This window comes from Magnolia sinica, chromosome 14 (assembly GCF_029962835.1).
Source record: "Magnolia sinica isolate HGM2019 chromosome 14, MsV1, whole genome shotgun sequence".
Classification (NCBI taxonomy): Eukaryota; Viridiplantae; Streptophyta; class Magnoliopsida; order Magnoliales; family Magnoliaceae; genus Magnolia; species Magnolia sinica.
The window spans coordinates 7,979,323-8,007,223 of NC_080586.1; the positions used below are offsets into that span (position 1 = coordinate 7,979,323).

At 39.8% G+C, this 27,901-nt stretch overlaps 1 protein-coding gene across 5 annotated transcripts in view; it reads right to left on the reverse strand.

Moving 5' to 3' along the window:
• Positions 1 to 27,901, reverse strand: part of LOC131224775 (uncharacterized) — a 57,846-nt gene that overhangs the window by 12,794 nt on the left and 17,151 nt on the right. For all 5 annotated transcript variants that reach the window (XM_058220137.1, XM_058220135.1, XM_058220133.1 and 2 more), the window contains exons 2-18: positions 25,128 to 25,208; positions 24,171 to 24,270; positions 23,974 to 24,058; positions 23,837 to 23,886; positions 23,685 to 23,741; positions 22,221 to 22,300; positions 21,605 to 21,664; positions 13,156 to 13,255; positions 12,974 to 13,051; positions 3,637 to 3,704; positions 3,458 to 3,526; positions 3,291 to 3,368; positions 3,111 to 3,206; positions 2,015 to 2,085; positions 1,729 to 1,806; positions 1,421 to 1,514; positions 290 to 388 (exon numbers count right to left, since the gene is read on the reverse strand). In XM_058220137.1, the coding sequence (XP_058076120.1) occupies positions 290 to 388; positions 1,421 to 1,514; positions 1,729 to 1,806; positions 2,015 to 2,085; positions 3,111 to 3,206; positions 3,291 to 3,368; positions 3,458 to 3,526; positions 3,637 to 3,704; positions 12,974 to 13,051; positions 13,156 to 13,255; positions 21,605 to 21,664; positions 22,221 to 22,300; positions 23,685 to 23,741; positions 23,837 to 23,886; positions 23,974 to 24,058; positions 24,171 to 24,270; positions 25,128 to 25,208 (1,344 nt within the window). The remainder of the gene's footprint in view (positions 1 to 289; positions 389 to 1,420; positions 1,515 to 1,728; positions 1,807 to 2,014; positions 2,086 to 3,110; positions 3,207 to 3,290; positions 3,369 to 3,457; positions 3,527 to 3,636; positions 3,705 to 12,973; positions 13,052 to 13,155; positions 13,256 to 21,604; positions 21,665 to 22,220; positions 22,301 to 23,684; positions 23,742 to 23,836; positions 23,887 to 23,973; positions 24,059 to 24,170; positions 24,271 to 25,127; positions 25,209 to 27,901) is intronic.

The window sequence follows — 27,901 nt, forward strand, 5'->3', positions numbered from 1 at the left end:
ATGAATATGTGTGTTCCTTTAACAGGCTTCACAAAGTAATGAGGGGGAAAAAAAACAGAAGAAACACCAGCCATTAATAAATGGTAATAAACAATAGGATCCTACTGTTCAGACTGTTTCCATGTACAACTTCCATGTCTTGTCTCTTGTGTGATGTCTAAATGCATAAGCATCAATCACAACATCAAGCAACGACATACTCCCATATATAATAAACACTTCATTAAATTGCAAGTCATTCGTATCGAGAAGTCATGAAATGGAACAGATAAGGAATAATCCAGGGCACCTGTGATCCAGACAACGTGAATGAATCCAGCAAAATGCGCATAATCTCGAGAAACTGGCAGTGCATATCCTCCCCAAAGTCCGTTATCATACCTTTAACCTGTAAATCAAACCTCCGCGAATTGATGCACCAATTAATAGGAAAAATAAACCATCCATGACTTTGACTAAGTTGTCAAAAGGCAAAGCGTCACGGAATAGTTCAGACATAACTATGAAAATAATGGCATAAGAAGTGCAAGTTCAGAAAATTCCAAGATTCTTATGTCGTTCAAAGTTGATTTCTGTCATACTCCTAGGTAGGGACACTCTGAAGCCGATTCTCTAGTTAAGGAGCAAATGGGCCTCTCCCGCAGTTTGTAGTACAGGTACAGGTGTTGAATGCAGTGAGAATCGGGCTCAGTGGATCCTTAAAAATCAAAATTATCTGGGTATTGCAATGATTCATTGCTGCTCATAATTACAACATATATTTATTAAAAAGACAACTACAAAAATTCAATCAAGACAGTGATAGGAAGTGCTAATACAATTCCTGGCTTGGAGACCCCTTCTTTTAATAGCATGTTAAAATACTCCCCCTGACAATAGGATTTGTGACCAATTGATAAGCTGTTTTTAAATAATAAAAAAAAAAAAAAACTTTCACTACAAATTATAACAGAATATTAAAATCAGAGTTCAAACATTCTTATTTATTTATTTCAAATTATAACAGAATACTAAAATCAGAGTTCAAACATTCTTATTTATTTATTTATGCTTTTGAAAGGAACACTGGACTCGTAGCAGATTAAGATTTCAAGTCTCAAGGTATGCAGATCTCTTATCCGACTTGGGTACAGCAGTTCTTTTTTTAATGTTCAGTAAATTCTTCTTTTAACTGGTCAGTATGAAAAGATCGAACAAGCAAGGAAAACATGTGTCGATGGTACACCTCAATTCAGTTGGCAAGTTGGTGGAGAACAAAAAAGGAAAAAAGCAAAAAGAAACAAGAAACAAGTCAACCACACGTTGCCATGCACGATGCTGCAACTATTATGATCCAGGACTTAAAATAAATATATAAATAAATAAATATCATCGAATTAAAATAAATATATAAATAAATAAATATAATCAGCATACGTACCAGGAGTCCAAGAAGTACATTGCCCTCCTGTTGAATGACGTATGTCCTCAGGAGGTTTGGATCTTGGTTAAGGAAAAGGATAAGGATGTCTGTCCTGCATTTCGAGTTGATTGAGCAGATAACTAAAGATTATCATTATCAACGTCTAATAAAAAGTCAAAACTAAACAGACCCTAAAGCTGGAGAATCTGAATAGAGAAGGCACAGAATAAATATCATCGTCCTCGTCTAATCCTTATCCCAATTAATTGGGGTCGGCAAAATCAATTACCCAGAGTAAATATGAGAAAATCTATCACAACAATTACCCAGTCAACACAAGCCTTTTGTCTGGACTCTGTAAAACGTCAGTGATAATGTCAAAGATGCCTTCATTCACAAGATCCCTGTAAGAAATATATAAGTTTAAAATTCAGAAAACAATTTGACGAGATTGCCATATTGAATCTGATACTTCCTGAAATGACACTCCGCACAAGTAACAAAATACGGATTCAAAGATGAATTTTGACAAATGCCACAATCACTGATCCTCATCGAAGTAATGGATATAAAATAGGGTATCGAAACCGAAAAACTAGAAAAATAACATACCGAAACAGACGAAGTTGCTGGACCAACTGCAGGCTCTTACTTAAACTACAAAACTCTTGCAAGAACAAAACCTGTTCCAGAATGTAGTTATACATGGTCAAGCCTTGCAGCAGCAAGGGGTAAAGCAATGCGTTAACAAAAATGTTAAACAAAAGAAACATTCACAACCAATTCTAAAAAAACACATCCTACCATTGTAAAAACAATTAACGGGTATGCACTATCAAATAACCCATTCCGTGGCACAATCTCCATTATTTAGTAAATTAAATTGAAGATTTGGTTGTTGCTTTGACTCTTGCAAACATCAGCTTGTAACTTTGTAATGAATATAGAGATTTCTAAGCTGTAGAGTGAAAGCAGTGACACGGGAATTGCAACTGTGAGTAATGATATGCATACATGCAGAATATACCCACATTTATATTGAACTATTTGTTCATAGTAACTTGTACTCTAATGTTGATTGTTGTGAGACCAACATGGAAATAAACTTTGCTAATTTTCTGATATCCTTAATTAAAATGGAAAAACTGAATCCTATCTGACAAAAATGTTGTGAGACCAGTAAGGAAATAAAATTTGCTCATTTTCTGACATCCTTAAAATAGGAAAAACTGAATCCTATCTAACAAAAGTGGTAAATCAATGGTACTAAAGATGGAATTTTTAGCCCTTCATCATTTTTTACTTTGAAAGCACTTCTTTCTTATGAATTGAAGGGTGATCAAATGGAATCAGAGGAAATATGCTCTCAATTGACTAATTTCATGCCTGATTGCTATATCGTTTACCATACACAAGCATGTAATGGAATGCTATAAATTGCTTAAATTTTGATGTGGAATGTAAGAATATGATTATCTCGGCTAAATTCATTTCCATATTAGTATCTACCACACACACACACACACACACACACACACACATTATGAAAGGTAATATCTATTATCTATATTTTACAATTTTAGAAATGGAAAAAAATTGAAGAATTTTCAATTTCATTTCATGTTACCAGATTTTGCACTTCAATTCCATTTACAGAAAACTGTCAAAGCAAAGTGCCTTAGAGATGAAAAAAGAGGTGCCAAATTACCAAATTCCTCTTTGATTCTGCCAAGGTGGTAGATGATTTCATCCTTGCGAACAGTTCTTGAATAAAAGTACTATCATCCTTCAGCAAAGAAACAACCTATGACAAATAGCAAAGTACATATTAGAATTTTGAAAGGCCAACCTAACTCAGAATGTTTAAGAATCAAGCTGAAAATCTCACAGCAGCATTATTTCCATGAATGATAGAGTTCAGATTTGCAACCGTCGCCTCATCCAATAGTCTTGGTAAAATGACATCCTAAAATTTAAGTGATTACAGTAAGAATTCTGCCAGAAGTTCCCACAAACCATCATATAGCCCAATGTCTTAAGTGAAAGATTCCAAACCTTTATATAACCAACTCTGTAGGTTTGATGAATCTTCGACAATACCGAAGGATCCTTAATTGGTATGGCCTATGAAAAGGAAGATACAAAATCAGATTGTTTAGTTAAAGAGACCAACACATTTCATTCGCTGATGACATTATCTCCCATTAGAAAGGGGAAAACCATGGACATGTTACCTCTTTAAAAACGACATGCTCTTTCAGGAAAGCACGATGCCGTTGCACTTGAGGAACCTCAGGATCATCTATGCAACAGTCACAAGAAAACATAAAAGCAGAAAATGTTGGTATCACATAAAATAACACAAGAAAATTCATTGTTAAATGACAATCAATCATGCGAGCCCGATGCCATCGCTATATGGTTGCTTTAGGACATCACATTATGCCTACATTCGGAAACACAAGTGATTGGATTGAAAACATTCAGTTTAAACAAGGGGAAAGACCAGATCATAATATGGCTTACAACTATCATCACAAGATGCAGCCCTCAAGTAGCAGTTACATTCCTTTCAAATCCAATTTGAAATTTACGTAATTGTGATTTGGAGATAATTCTCAAATAACACAAGAAAATTCATAGTTAAGTGACAATCAATCATGCTACTCCCAATGAACATAGCTAAATGGTTGCATTAGTACATCACATTACGCCTACATTCGGAAGCACAAGTGATTGAATTGTAAACATTCAGTTTAAACGAGGGGAAAGACCAGATCATAATGAGGCTTACAACTACCATCACAAGATGCCACCCTCAATTAGCAATTAAATTCCTTTCAAGTCCACTTTGAAATTTACGTAATTGTGATTTGGAGATCATTCTCAATATTACTGTTAACAAAGGTGGTTGCAATCCAGTCATTTCCACTTTAGAGGCAAATTCAGATGCAAAGAACAAAGAATTCAACCTTCGTGTGTGTGTGTGTGCGTGTGTGTGTGTGTGTGCGCGTGTGTGTGTTGAATATGTGCGAATAAACATAGGAAGAGATGACAAGAAGAAGGAATGCTCTGCAATATAATTAACTAAGCACTGACTTCTGTATGAATGTCAAAAGTGTAAATGGGATATAGAAAAGAATTAATAGAATTTTGATGCACTCACGACCAAACAGTTTTTTTTTTTTTAATGGATAATATAGCTTTTATTAAGAAAAAGAAACAAAATAATACGAGGGGGGCAGTATGCTGCACCTTCACGGCCTACCACAAAAGAGAATCAGAGATGACCAATAAACTTATACACACTCCCCAACATCATAAATCCCCATGTCCCCCTGACGCAAATTTAGCACAACTAGCCCTGCTGAGTCCGAATCCACATCTAAAGTTGGTTTCTCTAGGAATGGCTGCAAAAACAATAGGTTGATCCCCACAGATCTCTAGCTTCTTCAGTGATGTTTGCGATCCTCCAAGGGTGAGCCCCACCTCTAGCCCAAACAATAGCACTGGAAGAGTATCCAGTCCCGACAGATATTTGTTGGAGGATTTGTGCCAGCCATCTAGTTCATGCATAATCCTTAAAGATTTGCTCGTCATCAATAGCCCCAACCATGGAGATCAAGTGCCTTCAATCTGGCAGAGAAGGCATGTTCAGTCAACCGAGTTCTGTGTCGGTTGACCGACAAACTCTGTTCCTCTGCCGGTCAACTGAGGTTTGTTTCCGTTGACCGATACTCCTTGTTGATATCTCGCTCGACCGATGGAATGCGCAATTTCTGCATAAGTGCGGGTTTTGTTTCTAATTTCCTAAGGAAGTCTATATAAGCCTTTATAATACGGGATTAGGGTTAAAAAGAAGAAACGAGTGCTTAACGCAGAGAGAGGTTTGGAATGGGGATCTAGGGTTTCAAATCTGTAAGTTGTTCCATCTCTTGTAACTTTCTGATTATAATGGACTGTACGTCGCATGGTACCGTGGTTTTTTTCCCACAAGGGTTTTTCCACGTAAAATTTGTGTGTTCACTATGGTTGCTAGAATTTTCATTCTCTATTGCATTGTTTGATTCTATTTGAGGTTGCTTCCGCGCCCGACAAGCCGTGTTAGGGCTTGTTGCGTTCCCAACAAACCATACATAATTCAAACAAAATACAATATCAAAGTTAAGTCTGTCCAATCCCTTTGTAGGAGCTTCCAAAGTATCATGCATGTAGCTGACAATTAGAGATGTCCCATGCATAGCATACAACTTGACCGAACCCATAACAAAAGTCGAAAGCCATGAAAAGTTCATCAAATCATTCCTAGGTCAGATAGCCTTGAAAAGTTCGAAGTTTGGATGCCTAACTGATATCAACCCTCATTCGCTCAGGCTAGGAGTCAACTAGACTTCAAAATTTAAGAAGAGACTTCCTTTGGAAAGCTTCGAACGATGGAAACAAAATTCATCTCTTGAAATGCGAAAATGTCTGTAAGCGTATCTCTTAAGGCAAAGTTGGTCTTCGGCAATTATTGGTAATGAATTCACTGCTCCTTGGTAAATGGCTTTAGCAATTCAACATAGAGGAAGGTCAGCTTCGGCAAACATTAATTGCTTGTAAGTATGGTCTTAAGGAAGGAGGATGAGAGGTAAAGGAATCCTCACTCTATCGGGCTTCTCATATCTGGAAGACCATATCAGCGGTGAGAAGGGACTTTAAGGAAGGCATTTCTTTCTTCTTAGGTGATGGTGCCCATATCCAGTGTTATCGATATATCGGCCGATATTATCGTTATCGCACCCCTGCGAGACGAAACCCTCGCGATAACCCCCGGAAGATACCAAAAAACCCAAAATCCAGATATCGGCCGATATATCGTCGATATCGCTTGATATATCGACAATATCGCGCGGAAAAAAAAATTGAATCAGAAAAAAAAAAAAAAAAAAAAAAAAAGAGAGAAATCGAAGAGTACCTGTACGCTACAGCGAAGATCGGTGATCGGAGGTGGGCCATTCGACAGGTAAATACGCTTTCCCTCTTTTTCTTGCAATTTTCTTCCATTTCCCTCTTTCTTCGCTGATTGGAGAGCGTCCGTGGAAATTTTTTCGAGATTCCAGTGAGAAATCAGGCCGGATTGAGGAAACCTCGCCGGAATCTCGGAAGGCATGCATTCGTGAAGGAGAGGGAATGGGAAGGAGAGAGGCGCGAATAGGTGAAAGGGGTCGCGCTGATGGGTTACTGAAATCGGGACGTGTACTGAGTTATTCAGACACTCATCGTACTGAGTAAACTTTGTTGGGCCCACTGTGAATTCATGTGATTTATCCACACCGTCCATACATTTTTCCAGATCATTTTAGGGGTTGAGCCCAAAACTGAAGTATATCAAAAGGTCAAGTACACCATACCAAAGGAAACAATGGAAGTATTGATTTCCACCGTTGAAACATTTCTAAGGCCCCCGATGATGTTTATTTGTCATCCAAACTGTTCATAAGATCACGCAGACATGGATGAATGGAAAACACAAATATCATCTTGATCTAAAATTTCTGTGGGCCCCGAGAACTTTTCAACGGTAGACTTCAATTCACACTATTTCAGGTGGTGTGGTCCACTGAAACTCTGGATATGATTAAATTTTGGTTTAAAGCCCTAAAATTATATTATAAAGCTTATTTACGGAGTTGATACAGTGCATGAAAGATGGTGGGCCCCACAGAGTTTTCTCAGTACGCTGAGTTACTCAGTACGCAGTCCGCTTCCGTCAAAATGCAATCGGTGCGTGGTGCGTTACTCAGTACGCTCTTATGGTACTCAATAAACTCACTTGGGCCCACATTTAATGTATGTGGTCCATCCACGCCGTCCATCCATTTTTAATGATCATTTTAGATGTTGAGCCCAAAATTAAACCATATAAGCAACTCAAGTAGACCACATTACAAGAAACAGTGTTGAATGAGCGGTGGCCATTAAAAACGTTTTGGGAGCCATAAAAGCTTTAGATCAACCTGATATTTATTTCTTCCCTTCATCTGGGTCTTTAGGACCCAATCAACAGATTGGATGTCAAATAAACAGTACAGTGGGCCTTACGAGGATTTTAATGGTGGATATCCAATCATTATTGTTTTCCTGTGGCGTGGTCCACCTACAATTTATATCCCTATAATTTTTTGTATTAATCCCTTAAATGATCCGTAAAAATGGATGAACGGAATGCATGAAACAAATACATTATGGTGGGGCCCACAGAGCACCGACCACTAGCATTAATGCAACTGACATTTAATGCTTTGTGCATTTTAATGCAACCAAGCTTATCATTTGGTGTGGTCCACTTGAATGTTGGATCTGCCTCAATTTTGTGCTCATGCCTTAAAATAATATGAGAAAAGGGATTGACGACTTGGATGTATAGATACATCATGGTGGGCCCGCCCACAGAACCGCCCGTTCGAAGCCAAGGATGGGCGGGGGTAGTACGCAATCTGCGTCCTGACAAGTTGCGTAGCCAAACTGAAGTGACACACCAAGTTCTATAGGGCCCACCATGATGTATGCGGTGTATCTACACCGTCCATACATTTGGCTATATTATTTTAAGGCATGAGACAAAAAATGAGTCAGATCCAAATCTGGAGTGGACCCCACCACAGAAAACAGTGGGGAGAGGGACGCCCACCGTTAAAACCTTCCAAAGGTCCACTATGATGTTTATCTGAAATCCAACCTGTCTATAAGTTAAGACAGACATGAAAGAAGGGAAAAAATAAATTTCAGCTTGATCGAAAACTTTTGTGGTCCTTAGAAATTTTTAATGGTGGGCTTCACTCTCTCCACTGTTTTCTGTGGTGGGGTCCACTCGAGCTTTTGATCTGACTCATTCTTTTCTCATGGCCTAAAATGATATCGCCAAATAGTTATGTTTTCATACATGACTATGATATATTTATAAATATCATGCATCCAATTTAAATATAGTTGCATTAGTTCAGTTAAACATCGCATAACTTAGGACCCTAGACAAAGGAAACTTATTATGTACATATTTTTTTTGAGATGTTATGATCTAAAAATGTGTATTAAAGGCTTTTTTAACAATCCTCAAAGTTTCATTAAAAATTTCAACCATTTCCTTAATGTTTCCCCATGTTTCCCAAAAAGTGCGATAAATTATGCGATACAAACGATATATCCCATGCGATAACCGATACGTATCTGTATCTCAAGGGTGCGATACATAGTGCGATACCGATATTTCGAACACTGCCCACATCAGATTTTGGAAGGACCCTTGGTGTGGAGAACGTCCCCTTGATCTTGATTTCCCTTCCTTGGCTAAGCCTTGCGACATCTGAAGACTTCAAGGAAGCCCACTGTTTTCACAACAAACGCCCTTTGGAGCATTGGATGATGCCCTGCAAAAGAAATTTAATGGATAGGGAGATTATCGAACTTGCTTCCCTATTACACCACCTCCGCTTTTAGATCCCTACGGGTGAACCAGATCGGTGAAATGGATCAATCATAGCTCAGGCCAGTTTTTAGTAAGCTCTTTCTATGAAATGTTAAGCCCGGCATTGTCAACTTCTGGTAAATCTTACGCTTACCACTTTTGGTCCTACGATGCTCCAACTAAGGTGGTTGCCTTCTCTTGGTTGGTAGGGAGAAGGAAAGTATTGACGATTGATAATCTTCAGAAGTGAGGAATGGTTATCTCGAACATGTGCTACCTTTGCAACCAAGATGTTGAAACCATAGATCATCTTTTCATGTTTTGCACATTCACGTTTTTAGTTTGGATGCACTCCCTGGCCTTATTCGGGTGCTCATGGGTTATGCAGGGGAAAGTTGGAGACCTTCTATGGGCATCGCATGGGGGAGGTATGGACAACTCCATTAGAGCCATTTGGATGGCTGATCTTTCTGGCGGTTTGGAACAAGTCAGGATCAAGTGAGACCGTGTTTACGCTTGTCAAAGCTTCTATTTTATAGTGGGCAGCCAATCTTAATGTTAAGCAAGATCTTTTAGTTTCTGCTCTAGGGTTGTAGTCAATCTCTTTGGGTTTCTTTCCTCAATTCTTTTCCCATCTTGCGTGCAAACGGGCCTTTTAATAAAATTCTCATTACTTAAAAAAAAAATCATAAATAAAAGATTTTATTACAGCCACCCAAAGGACAAGCAAAACACACCAATCCATTAAGGCAATGGATACAATCCGAAGTACAAAGAAATGACCTCAAGCCCCTTGGTGAGGCAATCATCTATGGAATTTTCCTTATTGGGGATTGATGAAATGAAACATTAATCCACTGAAAAAGACACCATGTACAGTTGATAGAAAAAGCTCGATGCAAAGCGGATTACAGTCATGTTCTTGTGTTACCAAAGTTGCCCCCCAACCAATCCCTAGGTGACAAAGATCTCTACTCGAGGTTTCATAGTGAATGGCTCCAACATATTTGGGCATAAGGATCCCATCGGTAGAGCTGGGCAGAATCCAACCCGATCCAACAAATTCGACCCTATCTGATCCAAACCGAAGGCCATGATTGGGTCGGATCGAGTAGGCCCACTCAAATCCGACCGTACATCAAGTCGAGTTTGGATCAGTGACCAATCTGGCCCGATCCGATCCGATTGGATCTAATCCAATCCAATCCGCACAATGTTCATTCAACACTGTTTCCTATAATGTTGTCCACTTGAGATTGGGATATACCTCATTTTTGGTTTAATACCATAAAATGATCCAGAAAAATAGATGGACGACATGAATGAAATAAATACATCATGGTGGGGTCTACAGAGCACCGACCACCGGCCATTAGCTGGTGGCAGGGGGAGTAGCCAATCCGTCCTCTCAACTCATGGCTCAAGGTGCATCGAGCACCGAGCTCTAACACAAGAAAAGGGACACGGATTTCCTGCGAAAGCCTCACAAGTTCCTGCGTGGGATGCTAGGTGGGTCCCACCGTGATGTTTGTGATAAATCCACACCGTCCAACTGTTTTGGGAGCTCATTTTAGGACATGCGGCCAAAAATGAAGTGTATCCAAAACTCAAGTGGCCCTTACGAGAGGAAACAATGTAGATTCAGTGACCACCGTTTGAAACATTCGCATGGCCACAGAGTTTAATATCAGAAGAAGTTTTTGGTGTTTTCACTTCATCCGAGTGGGAATGACCTTATAAATTGTTTGGATGGCATATAAATATCAGGGCACTTGAGCTTTAGATCCAGCTATTTTTTGGTATCATGTCCTAAACTAAGCTCCCACAACTGATGGATGGTGTGGATTTCTTACAAATATCACTGTGGGCCCCACATAGCATCCCAGTGCAGGAAATCTGCATCCCAAGAAAAGAAAGACGATAAAGGAAGCAGATTGGCAGGTGTACCACGCACCAGCCAGCTGGTGTATTGACATCAGCAAGTTCTGTGGGTCCCATCATGAGGTGTGTTATATCCAAACTGTCCATCAATTTGGCAAGCTCATCTTAAGGCTTAAGCCAAAAAATAAGACAGATCTAAAGATCAAGTGGACCACACTGCAAAAGGCAGTAAGGGGTTGAACGTCTACCATTGAAACTCTTTTAGAGGTCACGAAAGTTTCGAATCAATATGAAATTTGTTTTTCCTCTTCATCCATGTAGTTGTGACCTTATTAACAGATTGGATGGAAAATAAACGTTGTGGTGGGCCCTACGAATTTTTTAACAGTGAAAATCATATTTTGTTATTTTTTTTAAATTTTCAAAAAAAATAAAAAACAAAAGATTCGATCCGAACCATACCCAACCCGATCCGACTCGGTTTCCCTAACTGAGTTGAACTCAGTTTGGGTCAGGCCAGCAAGGCAACGGATCGGATCGAGTCGGAGGACCCGGACTCAGTCCCGAATCAGATCGAGTTCGGGTTAGTGCATTAAAAATTTTGGACCGAGTCAAGTTGGACCCAATCCGGTCCAACTCGACTCGATGCCCACCTCTACCCATCGGGGTAGGAAACAATGGATTTGATCACAACATGATCATCCCTAAGGACTCCAACCCTGGAATAACTGGGATTGCCAAAAAAAATTAGTTTATTTCTTGTATTTATAGGTAACATGATCCACATACCACAATGAAAATGCTAACCAGCTAGGACCTTCTCTACCTAAAGTAGATATCATGAAATAATTGTATGGTATTTCAATATTTAATTAATTGGTGATTTGGTAATCAATTAATTGAAAGTGGAATATACCACAATTCCCCTTCATAGAGTGGAATGGCGGAAAAGGATTCACGAAGCTAACCCCAATTAGTTGGGATAAGGCTTAGATGATTATGATGATAATTTGGTAATCTAGACTTTTGCTAGATGATTCTGATTAGAACGGAATATGCACTCTTTTCAAAGTTTCCTTCGACTATTTATTATGCATTTGAGTAAGTGTTCCCAATTCAATTAGCAGAGCAAACACTTGGGACACTTGAATACATGGCACCAGTGCCACGTGTCCAAGTAGAACTCCCATCAGTGATGGCGGAAAAACTTCCAATCCTCAAAGGGAGTCTAGACTCTAGCCTAGCTTCATCTGAATCTTCTAAATATAATTGAATCAGGATATGTCACTTTGACATGCCCCTCTAGTTTTTTTTTTTTTTTTGAAAGGTAACATGCCCCTATAGTATTCATCCCTAAACTAAAGTTGCACAAAGTGAGAAAAGAAATGGCTATAGAATCTAGTGCGAGAGTGGAGAAGCAACGGTTTCGAAATGTTAGCACATATAAACAACTAGAAAGCAGGAGCCCAAGTCTAAACCACAATTTGAGGCAGGAGTGGCAACTCGTTAGAAGGATCATATAACTAAGCCAAAAACACACGGACACAAGAAAAGTTATTTAATTACTCCACTTACCAATTCTCTCCATGGTACCTTCCTCTTTTCTAGGTTCCCTCTCCCTTTTTGCCATCTACCTCCATTTTATACTGATGTCTTAGTAACTATCACCCTAAAATTCCTTCCCAGTCAATGTTTAAGTCGCCAATGCAGATTCTCAAAATTTCTCAAATTCTTCTCCTTAATTAGCCCGAAGAGGATAGCATATGGAACAACGTATGAAACACCCAAAAAGATCCTGAAGAGGTTGATTAAAAACTCTACACCTCTCTAGCCAGCAAAAACTGTAGAAATAGATTACTCGCCAATTCCTTGTCATCCTTGCAAATAATTACTAGATGAATGCCGCCCCTTCAAAAGAGTTACAAGTAAACTCCACGATGGCATAAATATCCTACAAGCAATTTGGAAGAGAATATGCTACCCGGTCACAAATCAAAATACTCCTATTCCTTTGTCTGCTAATACTGAAAACAGCATGAAGACCAAGAGAGTATATACAGAGTGCAGCATGAAAATTTTGGCATCGGAATAAGACAAATTCTCTACCTATAGATCGCACTTCTCATGCAAGCTGATAGATGCAGTATACATTGTAAATCACCCAATTAGAAACCTTTATAAACAAGCAACAAGACTTAAAGAGCAAACAAAGTAAATTGCGAGATGGCATTAAAATAACCTACATTCAAGAGAGCCGATAACATCCATGATGAATTCATCTCCAAATATTTTATCAAAGATCTGAAGGCTATTAAGTAGAACTGCAGACAACAGAAAAGGAAAGATGTTTCTTAATATCAACAATAGGCAAGAGGAAAAGTAATATAAAGTAGGCACAGAACAGTAAAAAAATACAAGCACTGACTGATCCCCTTGACCAATTTGAATATCATGTGAAGACCATCTTGATTTTCAAGGTCTTCACAGATCCTAAACAAGTCCATCAGCTTAGGGAAAAATTCTTGCTGCAGGAAGCCAAAGGAAATGCAAATTACTTCAGTAACATTATAGTAAAAAAATCCTGCAAGAATATAGCAAAATTACGAGGAGAAATGAAACAACAAAGAAATGCATAATAGAAAAAAATCATGGGGATATCAAAAACCAAATGAAAAGGAACTTGAAGCTAAACAATCATGCATACATCAGCATAAAAAGATCAACAGAAAAGGAACTTGAATCCCTCCCTCCCTCCCTCCCTCTGCACTTGAAGCTAAATCAATCAGACATGCGAGTGGGAGCAAAAATTAAGAAATATAAACCAACAACACTAAATACAGATCAACTGGAAACTCAAAATGACAAAGAGAACTTATCCAGATTAAGCTCTAGAGATGCAGGAAGCTATTCTAGACTTTACAATACAAAAATTGTTGCAACAATATTTCCTTTATTTAAGCGGTCTACTCCTCATTTGGGATGTTGTTGTTTTTTTTCCCTGGATGTCAATCCAGAGAAGGTTTGCTCTGCCCCAAATCACCATATGGAAAATTTCCAAGTCATCCAGGCTTGCAGTTAACTAGATGAGTAGCTATTTGTGCAAGAACATTAATTTATCGCAAATAGCAGGTACATCCAAATGGACCCAAATCAATTCTGCGCCATTATTTTTTGAAGGGTAGACGAAAATTTTATTAGAGGCCCGTCGACAGCAGCCGGCGAAAAAAAAAATACAAAGGGAACAAAAAGAAGGCAGAGCCAAAGGCTCACCAAACAACTGGAAAAAAAAAAAAAAAAAAAAAACCCCACTCATCACCCTGGGGTTTTTACAAGGGCCCCCCATTCATAAACAAAAGCAAATACATTAGCTATGACCGCTTTAGTTGACAGGGATGAGTTTGGAAGCAACGTCTATTCCTCTCAGCCCATGTTGCCCACCAAACCGCTGGAAGGGAGATTTGCCATCTGGTCCCATCCTTGACTCAAAGACCTTCCCTATGCCCAATGTTTTAAATATCGTTATCATGCAATGTATCGCACCCTTGGGATACGGAAACATATCGGTTATCGCATGGGATATATCGGTTGCATCGCGTAATGTATCGCTGTTGTTGGGAAACATGGGAACATTGGGAAATTCGTCGATTTTTTCAATGAAACATTAAGGATTGTTGAAAAGGACATCAATACACACTTAAAAATCAAAACATCACAAAAAAGTGCACATAATAGGGGTTTCCTTGTATAGGGTCCTAATATATGCGCTTTTCAATTGAACTGATGGAAGTATATTCAAAGTCTATTTATATAATTTATAAATGTAAGAAGACATGTATGGAAACACAAGCAATACATACAAAAGCAAAAGAAGTATCACTAGATTAGGTTACATACATGTTTAATTTTGTGTTTGGATACAAAGATTGCAACTGATTTGCGAGAAGTTGAAAATTTTCGATTTTTCTCAACTTGACCTATCTCCCCCAAATCTCAAAATTGAAGTTCAAAATCCATGATTTTTCATGGAATACATGAAGAATCATGAATTTGTAACCATTTGACACTGATTTAACGTGATTTACAACAAAAACATAGATCAAAAATAAAAAATGCTCACCAGATAGAATAGGTGAGATATATCGGCACTACCTGTGCATTTCGTATCGCACGGGTGGGATACAAGATATATCGTGGGATATATCGGCTGATATCGTCGATATTTAAAACACTGCCTATGCCAAGCCCAAAGAAGGTCCCTGACATTGCTTAGGAAGGGGAATGTTGAAGTGAAATTTGAGAGGACATGCAACCACACCTTGAAAGCGAATGGGCATGAAATAAATAGGTGGTCCACTGACTCCTCGGCTTGAAGACACGAATAGCATCTATTCATAATGGCGAAAGAGCATTTTTTAAGGTTATCAATAGTGAGGACCTTCTTCCTGCCCATGAGACATGTGAAGGCCGCTACCTTAAGGGGAATAGTGTGTGCTAGAAGGGCGTTGTCCAAGATCTGACAACCTCCCACAAAAGCTTCATGACATTCTGAGATAATATTGTCCATAACACCCCTAAACTGCGAGGAAAGGACTTTTGCTATGATCTTATACGGGCTTCCAATGAGGCTTATCACGCGGAAGTCTTTGATATTTTCAGCTCCTTCCTTTTTGGGTATGAGAGCGATAAACGTTGCACTATACGCCGAATGGAAACCGTCATGAAGGAAGAATTCATTAACAAAATTTAGAACGTCATTTCTTAAGATGTTCCAAAACACTTGGAAGAATGGCAATGGACAACCATCCGGCCCCAATGCCTTGTCATGGCCTAAACTATCCATGGCCTCCTTAACTTCTTCTTCTGTAATCTGACATTCCAACTGTTTTGCTAGATCCTCCGACAATGTGGCAAAAGGCAAGTAGTCAAGCTGCGGTTTGGCCCAAGCTTCCTAGGATAGCAACTTCTCATAAAAAGGAGACTATGGCTTTGCATACTTGAGACTTTTCTTTGATTCTTTCGCCGTCGACTAAAATGATAGAGATTTTGTTGTTCCTGGCCCTAGAAAAAGTTATTTTGTGGAAGAAACTCGTATTACAGTCTCCTTCTTTAAGCCATAAAGCTCGGGATCGTTGTCGCCATTTAATTTCATCTTCTTTTAGTTGCTTCGAATATTCTTGAAGTAATGCACAACGCCTATCTCTTTCTTCATCAGATATGACTTGACCTTCTTCCTTAATATCAAGTGCGTGGATCTCATCGGCAATACGTGAGGTTTCGACTGCCACCCCCCAAAAAAGGCCAAGAGAGTTCAAACCTAAAAGGTTTAGGTCCCCAACTGTCGTACGTAGAGTAGAGGAGGATCGATCTGTGATCAAAAATTGTTCTAGCCAAACCTTTCATCTGGATCGGAGGATATCTGCTCAACCACTTGGGGACACCATAAACCTGTCTAACTAGGACATGGTTGGGTTTTTTTTACCATTAGACCACATAAATTTGGCACCTTGCATGGGAATATCGATTATTTCAAAACTTTAAGCCCAATCAACAAACACCTGCATGTTAGAAATGATTCGAGACCCTAATGACTTCTCATGAATGAAGTGCATCACGTTGAAGTCTCCACCAGGGCAGGGACCACCTGGAGGGTTGTTTGCAGCTCGTCCCAGAATCTCGAGCTTACAGCAACCTTACAAGGTTTGTATACAGCAGCGAATAGCCATTTGAACCAGATGATATCTCAAACTACAACACTAACACGGTGAATTCACCATTCCAACTATCTTCCTTCCTCCAAATAGACAAATCCCGAGCCACCAAAATCCCACCAGTTGATCCCATTACATCCAAGACTACGTAATCCTTGGAAGAAACCCAAAAATCATCCAAAATATAGTCATTAGTGGAAAATTTTGTTTCATGGATGGCGATGATTTGAGCTTTTGAACTTCTACAGACCTTGTTAACATGCAACCTCTTCTCTTTGCTACCCAGACCCCTGACGATCCAGCTTAGGATATTCATCACAAAACGGATCTTGCCCTCCTGCCCATGCCTCTGCTTGATACCTGACACAAACTTACCCAATGTCTCCAGGCGCACTAGTTCCCTTTGGGCCTTGGGGTTTCGATAAACAATTCTTACCACCTCCTCACCTCTCTGCTCTATAAACTGAGCAAAAGCGATTGCATCTTCATCACAAGACTGAAAGGACATACCAAGCTTCCTTCCTACCCTATCTATGATATGATGACTAACGAGCACCTTTTAGAGTTTATCAGAGGAGGAGAGCCGCCTCAGTTTCTTTGTGACTAGCTGATCATTACAAGGAGCATAGTAGACGCAATTCGAGTCCCTAACCACGTTGAAGACCCCGCACTGAGAAGATGCATATGGACTGCTTAGTTGAGAGTATTGGACTGTTGGATCGATTGGATACATCTATAGGACCATTGGAATTCGCACGATGGGCCATCTTAACCGTTGGCCCATTTTGATCGTTAGGTCACCTTCATCGTGGACTCATATTGGATGCTAGTTTTAGTTATTCCATTTAGTTAGTTTGATTATTTTGGTTATATTTTATGATTTAGTTGATATTATTTGTGTTTTGGACATTTTATAGTATTAAGGGTGTTTTTGTAAAAACACCCCAAATAGAGCATATAAGGCTTGGACATGTGAAGCCTAGGGCATTATGGCTATTAAATGAAATTTTCTTCTTGCTTTATTTTGGAGCAAAATTCCTCTTGTGATTAGAGTTTGGTGTGAAGCCATGGAGTGATTCCAACTATCTTTTCTCTCTCTTTCTTCTCTTCAAGGTATTATTTTCACTTTTTTCTTCTTCCCTCTCTATTTCTTTCTTTTTCTTTGTTTCCTCCCAAATCTCATCCCCACCATCCCCAAAAGCCTCTAGACCTAAAACACATCCAATAGTACAACAGTGCGGACCGCCCCTCCTATCTATACGAACGCCCGTACAGCCAATCACATCCCTCCTTTCTTTCCCTCTTTTTCGTCTTTGATGATTCCCCTATAAAACTCCAAGACCCTAAACCTAAAACCCTAACCCTAGAACCTAGAATTCCAAACCCTGATCTCACAAATTCCTTAAACCTTAAATCTTCAAACCCTAACAAAATGCAAGTGAATCCTCAAATTTAGATCGAATTCTATGCTAGATGGAAGTTCTAACTTCCATTGAGTTGTTTCCAATTGATAATCTTAAGATCCATCTGTGGGATTGTGATGTGGCCTTGAATTTGAGCATAGTTGACTACTTGCTTTCTTTAGATTCGTGATAGATTGGCAATATTTTATATTTTGATTTACTCTAATAATCCATTTACCAATTCATTTGCATCATTATAGTTTAGGCTATCTATCATGCATCATGATATCTTTCGTTCAGTCTATTTCGTCTTCCGAGAAGACTGAGTACAAAGGCATAGAATCTTTGATTCTATCCCAATCAAACTTCTGATCTGCGCTTTCCTTGGGTTGCCAACATGTTTTCATTACCATTGTAGTTGTCGAACACATTTGCAGTAACCTGGAGAGGAGTGACATCCACGGTTTCTAAGAAGAGCTTGCCCTCCCCAAACTGACAACCTTCTGCCCAGACGTTGATGTCTATTAGAGTTGAAACACATGTTCCCTCTTCCTGAAGCACTGCTTGAAGACTTAACTCATTTGTAGTCAACGTCTTTGTCCGATCCTCCTGAACTTCTGTTTAAGTAGAAGAATCTGACCCTAACTAAGATTTAGAGCTCATGGTACTAGAGGAAGAAATTCATGATTGGAAAATCAGCGTAGTTTCCCAAAAGAATGACCCTCGATCCTCTTTTGGAGAAAGAATCATTACTTTAGACGGGTTAGGAGGGACATTTATGTCGGCTTCAAAAGACAATTCGCTCGCACGTCTCTGGGTTAGCTCGTGAGAGACTTCGGAACCAACTATTAAGGAGGGATCGGGTTGGAACGTGTCAAAAGACAAAACACTCACATGTGTTTGGATTAGCTCCTGAGAAACTACGGACCCGTCTTTTAAAGAAGGAAGAAGGCCGCACGTGTCTGGATTAACTCGTGAGAGACTTCGGCATGTGTCAATAGGAGCTTCGTGCACATCCGAGGTTGAGACGTGGCCTTTAAGATGACCACAAGGCGACGTTAATTCGCACCCAACTGTCTCTCGAGGTTCAAAAGAACCATGTGTCACCATTCTCGTGGTTGGGGGCTTGGTTTTGATCTGAGTCTCAAGATAAACCTCGTCTTTAGTATCAAAGGATGCACCATCAGTTCCTAAGGCACCCAAACCTCTCGTCTGTCACAAAAGGAGACTTTAAGCCTCAAGATGGGACTGAAGCTCCCTCCGATCCTCTCCAATCAGATGCGAGATAGGGGTCTCGTCGACACAAGAGACCAAGGTCTCCCCATGTGATCTCTCATCCAATGTCACGTACTGAACAAGGAGGGAGTATGGGTGTAACTCTACACCCATGGCGCACCGAACTCCACACCCCTCCTCGCTCGCCACATGTCTGCCTTCAGACTATAGAGGAACATCGTTCGCACAAAGCCTCTATAATTGAACTGGGGCTCCCCCGATGATTATTGGGGGTACTCCTTCCCGAACGCCATCTCTAGATGGGGTTTTGAGATATTTCTGTTTGCAGAGCTTCCATTCGTCACCCCACCGGTAGGGAGTACCCCATATTTCTTCCTCGACTATTTTGATTGGGATGCTCACCTCTCCTACCTGGATCCTGATCTGATCTGGCACCAGAGTAGACTTTTCGTTCTGATGCAGATCCTAGCGACGCTGATGTCCTCTCCCGACTCCGATCTTTCGTAAATGGCAAGGACAGAACCTAAGCAGCTTCCCATCGCAAGAAACACCTCCTTATTCCAGATCTCCAGACGGATTCCCCGTAAGAGAAACCGTCCATCCTGCGTGCCGAAAATGGATTAGTTTTCCCACCTTCTCACCTGATGGATGGGGTCGTCCTTGAACGGAGCTCCTACCATGATAATCTCTTCGATTTTAGACTCCTCCTTGGGAGAAATCCAAACATCGTAAGTGTTGAGGGCCATTATCTTGTAATCACACCCTTCCATCTTGCAACATGACTTTAGCCATAGTTGGATATGAGAGAACAAGGCGCCTCTCTTTGTAACCGCTACCACCGATCTCCTTAAGAACAGCCAGGACTCTTGAGTAACAAAGGGATGCACGTGGATGGCTGGATCAATATCAGTCTTCTCTCTCCAACATGTTGCCATAATCGGACGATCTTCCAATATTGCCACATCCCCCTCTTCTCCTCAACATTTGAGGGTTGTTGTTCCTGACTACGGACTCCTTAAAGGAGCAAGGCTTAGACATTGCTGAGGCTTCTCCGTTGGGAGAAAGGAGGGGTAGGTCGGTTTTGCGGGTTGGTATATGTTGCATATGCAACTCCTGCCCCTAGAATCGAGTCGGTGCCTCTGTTTGAGCAGGCTTCTTGCCCTTTGCCTTCTAAGCTTCTTCTTTGTTCACAATGTCCGACCCGAACCTAACCCTTTGGACTAATATTCTGTCCCCTAAAACTCTCGCCATCCAGCAGATTTATCGTATGCTCCGGCTCTAGCTCTCCCTCCCATTTCATCCGGATGAAAGCGAAGCCACAAGGGATTCCTAATCCACGGACCCTAGGGATAACTACATCCGCGACTTCCCCTGCTCGACTGAAAACCTTTGAGAAGTTAATACGCATCCAACCCACTGGATAATCTTTCACGAAAAGGGTCGGCAGCTCGTTGAGAGGAGCCGGTGCTAGGACCTCGCCCTATTCCCCAATCGCCTCCTTCCTCGAACCTCAAGCCATTCACCATCGTTTTTGTTGTCTTCATCAACCACTTTTCTTTTGTCTGATTCATTAGAACCTCAAGCCATTCACCATCGTTTTCGTCGTCTTCATCGACCACTTTTCTTTTGTTTGATTCATTAGATTGGAAAGGGACCCCCACTTCGGAGAAGGATCCGCCATCCTTAGAGCACCCCCCTAGAGAACAGCTGCCCAAATATCTCGGTTCCCTGTTTCTTGTGGCTACAGCTTCTCCTCGCCTTCTTCTTCCGCTGCTATTCCGCCCTTTAGTCATGCCTCAAAAAGCTCACCACCACTATAGCTCGCATTCTGCAGCATTTTAGATTGCACCCTCTGCTCAATAAGAGGCTCCGAGACCGGTTACACCAGCATCCGAAGCATAACAAAGCTTCCAGAGCTATCAGTTAACTTCTATTAGTAGCAACACTTGGAGGCTACTTAAACAGTGTATTCAGAGTGCATATCTCTCCTAGTAATGCACCAGATCATTACATACAGTTGGGCTACAACAAGCTCTATCTCTTAAAATAAAACATAAACAGTGAAACTATGGAGCACATACAGCATCACATCACTTATAATTGAAATTTAGGATTACAGAGCTGAATAAATTATTTATGAAAACCAAAATCATCCGGGGTAGGAGATATATCCAGAATACCTAATTAAACCTCCACCTTTATCCTAATCAAACTAGAACCCTATTTGTGAGCATAAACCTCTTCAAATTTCAAATTGCAAACATCTGATTAGCTGTCAAATGGCAGTTCCTTAGATTGTATGCATTTCTAATTGCTTCCAGTACTTATCATGTATAACTGGCAGAACCCACTAAAGGACTACAGCTGCAGCGTGCATCATAAATTGACCCTTATATTGTCAGGATAATCAGAATCCTATGAAACAATGCAATCAATATTACCCATTCATTAGATATTTTCTTCAAGCATCCCCAGCAGAAGACAGATACTTCTCGGTTCAAGCTTAGAAAGTAGATAAAATGCTTACGTCTTGTAATATAAGCTCCACGACATGCATCTGATCTGCAACGCCACTCTCCACCACAGTCTGCATGTCATATTCAAGTTTAGCATAATCAAAATTTTGAAAGGCACGAGGGAAAAACAGGAGGAAAATCGATTTCTAAACATTAAATTATAGTCGACAAATGCAGACACCAAATTCACAAAAATACAGTCACGAACCCTAAATCACAAAATTACAGTCACCAAATTCCTCAATCGAAAAAACATTCACCAAACGCTACCATCAATAAGCTAAAATCTGACATAGCAGTATCAATGACTTCCTATGGTAGAGATCATAAATCATGCAAAGAGTTTATCTGTCAGCATGGGACCAGGATTCTTATGAAGTGCTTCCAAATAAAAGATCAGTACCACAACCTCCAGGAGTAACTTCTCAATGTGCTCTGGAGTCTCACAACTTTTAAAGTGAAACACAGACTGTTGGTAGATACAATGGCCAAAACATAATGGTTTTTTTAGAAACTACAGTGAACATTTAATAGCAATAGTTATACATTGAGACAGAGGGATCAAAGAATAACATAGACCAGAAAAAAAAAAAAAAAAAAAGAAGAATGATGGAGCTACATTAGCACCTTAAGAATCAAAGGCAGAGTGGATAGCTCAACAGCTGGAAATTCCCTCAACTCACTGTTGATACTATGAAATGTCTCATCTGCAGAAACAGGAAAAGAGCAGCTTAAAAACTCAGTGAACAACCATGCAATATATGTATGAAGATAATGGCTAACTGCAACCAAACAGATTTGAAACAAGAATCAATCAGAAGCCTAGAGTTAAAGTAAATACTAGCTCTGTTGTCCTGACACTGACCAAGACTGCATTATATAGAAAAAGAAAGGCTCAGGAGGTTCTCACAATGAGGGATTATTCAGGCAACATGTGTACAAGATTAACCATGTGGACCCACCATGAACATCCCCAGGAACAAAAAAGACACCAGTCCACTCATCCGATGGCAACATACGCATGCAAGAAGAAGATTAGATTATATAAAAAAAAAAAAGTAGGAGTTTATCCTTTTTCCTGATTCTTCCTATAACAGTCCATTCTACTTCAATTCATCAAAACCCACTCAAATATTTTGTCATAATCCCCAAAAGAGGCCTAGATCTAGGCTAAAGATGACTTTCTAAGCTTCCTCCATAGTTTAAACAAAAAGGGAAGAGAAAATCTGAGAAAACTGAAAAAAAAAAAATTCAAGTTTGAACCTTTATGGCTGTACTGATCACATATCATATGTTGATACGGCCCGTCTTTTTAACTGAGTCCAATACAGCCTCATATCACATAATGTATCAAGCTGATATAGACACAATACACCCATTCGGCCAATACAATATGGATATTTCACTCCATGCATGCTGGTGCAGACCATTTTGTCATGGCCATGTGAGAGGAACTAGAGCACGTTTTCTCTTATTCACACAAACAGGGGGAATAGATTAGGGTATGACAAGCGCCAAAAGCTCGCCATTACAACATGAAGTTACGAATGAGCCAGCTACAAGTAGACAAAAACAGTGGCAATTGGCTGGGCAACCCGACCTTACCCTGTAGAGTCAGGGCTTTGGCCCCTAAACTTCGTCCAAGGGCCGAACTGTGCCCAATGCTTGGGCTTGGACCAGGCTGCAACAGAAGCAATGATGAACAGCCTGGCCCGTTGGCTCGATCCAATCATTAAGTGGGCCGCTGCTAGATTGGTCAAACATTTGGGAACCAATCAGTAAAGAAATGGTCATATTACATAGTTTGTAACTTTCTGCCAATAACCCTGACAGGTCAATATTACTCCATTAGCAAGAACAACAAATAGTAACCCATTTTTCATTAATTTTCAAATTCAAGCAATATCCACTAATTTACCCAATGAGATTCAAGTTAAACTGCCTTGAAATCAACTACGATCAGCTGGAAAAAGTTATCAAACCATTCACATGCATATCATTGAGTTTGCAGTATTCCCATTTTTTGTTATATAAAACACAGTCAACAGACTGATATAGTTTACTATAGACCAAAGCACAGAAGAGAGGTACCATTGGCCTGTGATGTCTCTAGAGTCTCCGACACTGGACGGGGACCACTCTCCAGATCTACAGCAAGATCCAAAGTACAAGATAATGTGAATAAGTGACACTGAATAACCACCCTCATACAAAAACAATGTGAGGCGTAGAGAAATACTTACTACTAAGAGTACTAAAATGCAGGTTCCTCTGCACAGTGCAGATGTGATCCCTACAAGAAGCCACAACAAAATTAGAGCTAAAACATCATTTATTTAAGCTCACCATGCACCAGGGCTGACAAGAAGGACAAGCTTACCAAATATAAGTGCAACCTGTAGTCTCTTGAAAACTAAGAGCCAATTCTGTAGAAAATTCAGGATCTCGCCAAGAAATGATTGTGTCTGTAAAATCAAGAAATTGCCCCAAATTGCTAAGGTAGAGGTAACTAAGACCTGTGAAAATTGATAATTAGCATATCCAACATCTCCACTCCAGACAAACACACGGAAATACCTTCTTGCCTTCGATAGATATCATCCGAAGAGATTCGGTGCCGGAGTAATGTATCGTTATCTTCTTCATCAATGACAAACAAACCAAGATCTTCTGTTCCCTGTGAATCAAACATTTATAACTAGATCAACATACATGAAATATGTAAATAGACTATGGGATTTATCATCATCATAATCATCATCAAAGACTAATCCCAACTAATTGGGGCTGGTTACATGCATCATGTTCCGCCATTCAACTCTATCAAGGATGATATCCTCAGTTAATTGGAGCTGGCTACATGCATCCTATTTCAGTATTCCACTCTATCAAGGATGATATCCTCAGTTCAACCATAGGGCATCAAATCTTTTCTTACTGACTCCACCCACATCCTTTTGGGCCTTCCCCTTGCCCTTTTGGAGCCTTCAACTTGAACCAACATTCTCCTTCTACCCATAGGAGTTCTTGGTTAATGTACTCTATTTTAATTAATAAAGCCAGATAATGCTCTCTGATAGCTCAAAGCTGACACCTAGCAGGCATCAAAAGTTCCAATGCAGTGTGACAACCCCGATTAACATAAAATCATCAAGAGGGGTGACATGGTTATCAAACTAGAAGGACACAGAGAAGGACCAGATGGTGGGAGCAAGAAGATTACATATAGGAACTAAAAGTTTTAGATCCTTTAAGTCAACCTAATCAACACCTAGCATGCATAAAGCTTGCAAATTTCATGAATCTTAGCGAAACAATATGTGCACCAACATTCGCTGCTAAGAGAAGCTCATAGGCCAGCAACAAAGCTTTGGTAGGCATATTGATCAGAAGATCTAGTCAAATCTCATGAGGCGGTTCATAGAAGATGATATCTCATAAGGTAGTTAAACAAGCATCGGAAATTCAAACATCAAGTGATAGTGAGAGAAGATAGATCAGGTGGATATGGCAGCTTCATAGAAAAAGACATACCTCCAAATAATCAACAGTAACATGCCCGGTTCCCCTGTCATCCCATTTCCCATCATCATTCAAGCGGTAGACTTTAACGCGCTGAAGCAACGAAAACAGTTAGATAAAAAATCATATGGGTTAGCTATTGCCTGCAACATAAAGATACTATGAAAAAGGCTTCCAAAAAACATACAAAAAGATTTTATTTTGCACACCAATACCGTAGAAACATAGAAGTCTAAAATTTGCAACCAGCTACATGAATATGTACTACAAAGCATCGATAGATGGCAACAATTCCAAATGGAATATGAAAATTTGAATCATAAGGTATACTAGCACGTAGTGAAGGAATTTGCAGCACAATCCTACATCTCAAGTTTCATGGAGCTTATAGCCCACTATGGTGAAGAATATATAAAGTTGAGAATCTATTAAATCTGCATTTAAGCAATTAGTTCAATTCCAACGGAATGGTGTACATCAATTCATGGCAGCATGACAAATATTTAAACAAAAACATGGACATTCATGTAAAGGACTTTGCGGCATAAACCTACATCTTGAGGTTCATGGTGAATTGATAAGGTCACCTTAGGCAAGAACATTATCATAAAGCTGAGAAACTACTAAAAATATGCTTTTCAACCATCCAAAGTGCCATTATTGCCCAAGAGAAGGGGAATCATTGGATAGGCATTTCCCTTTTTTCTGTATGTTGGGATACTTTATAACAAAAATAAAAATTTCAAAGAGGGGAACTTATCCCCAGAACTCATATCTACGCCTTTCTTTGCTAGGATATCAATAATACTATTCCTTTCTCTTCCGGTACAACCTAGAACCTAGACGTTTAACCCTTGCAAATCCACTCTCCTCAATTCAATTTGTGAACCTCAGTGTCTAGAGACCCCTCGTGTGCTCATGGGATCACGTTGATCAGCACCAAAAGAGATGTGCATAAACATGATAATTCCCACCCAAAGCACGATTTTAAATAGTGGTTTCAAAGTGTGACTCACATTGAGACAGAGCAGTACGACTTACCCCAACTCATTTTGTTTTAGTCCATTTTAGTCTGGAGACTCATCCCAGTCCCCACCGAAACCTATACAACTTGGGTTAAACCAAGTTGCATTGGATGATATCTCAAACCACTAAAAACAAATGCCCTAACCCATGCTTCGAAAGAACACAAGCTAGTAGAGCCTGAGAACACCCTAATAGTAGTACCCACAACATCATAAATAATGCCTCCAACCCCATCCTGGCCCTTATGATGCATCCAGGTCATGGTATGTTGTAAAGGCCGTTACGTAAAGGTAACGGTGGAAACCATTACACTTACGGGGTCGTAACGGCCGTAACAACCGTTATGGGGAAAAAAAAAAAATTTGACTCGTAATTGCCGTTAACGGCACGTTACATCCCCTATAAGGGCAATAATAGCCCTGTAATGGTCTATTACGAGACATATATAGGTTTTTCAAACTTTTTAATCAACATTATGGAGCAAATACAAGTTTTTCGGGGGTTTTTTCAATAAATAAAAAAATAAAAAGAGAAACCGTAACGGCCATTACGGGGCCATAACAGCTGTTATGCCCCGTATCGTAAAGGTATCGGTGGTGGCCATTACTGCCACCGTTATCATTACGAAATACCTTGATCCAGGTCATCCATAAATAAAAGAGGATCACAAAATGTACACAACTTGTTGCTGTTGAATGAAAGGCTGAATAAGAATCTGATTTGTGGGTCCCACAAGTCTAATCAGATGGCCCAAAACAGTAACTAAACTGTGTGGCCTATATATGCAAAGACTCCAAATGTAAAGCCCTTCTAGGGACTATAGCACTTTTGGGTATTTTATAGGACCGTAGAGCCAATAAAGTCCATTAGTGGGGCATTCTGGAGAATTTTGGGTAGATTCGAAAAGCGTGCTATTTTTTGGTGTCTTAGTTGGAACACTAGTTGGATGGCTCCTATTGGTCAACTTCTTTTTGCTAATACAGCACACAATCCAAGTAAGATAATGACATCTAAGACCAACGGAATTAGACAACAATATTGAATCAGAACTTAATTGTAGACAAATGGATCGACTTAGACATAAAATTTTCATTGAATAAATTTTTTTTGAGTGTTTTCTTTTATCCTATTGATTAGAAGAATGATTATTACCCAATACACGTGGTTGTGGGTGATTGCGTGTATCCGCAGAGATTAGTCTCACTTCAAAAATGAGGTGGGGACACCCTGTGTCTTCAAAAAAAAAAAAAGAATGATTATTATGTTTTTTGTCATGGGTTCTTGCTTCGAGAAGTCTGTTGGGTTCTCCTCCTACAGTCCCAGGTCAAGGGTTTCTTCCATCTCTTCTTATGAATAAAATATAAATGCAATTTACTAAACCTGGAACCAAAATACAAGTACAAAACCTAAACAAGGGGCATAAAAAGCAAGATGATACAACAGGAACAATAAAATGGACCACCACATAAACTCCTGTCCATGGAGATCATCTCGGTCCTACTAGCACCCAATTCAGCCAAATCATCTGCATCAGAACTAGCATCTCTAGGCACTTGAGAACATACATCCCAGCTAGTAATCAAATTGAGCAATTCCTCAATTAAATCCACCTCTCTCCAAAGGTAAGATCAGTGTTCCAAATATTAGCAATCGATTACATTGCTGATATTACCAGCATCGCCAGCCTGATGATATCGAAATTACTAGAAATTATGATATTTCCTAGTATCAATGATAATATCGTCGATATTACCAATATA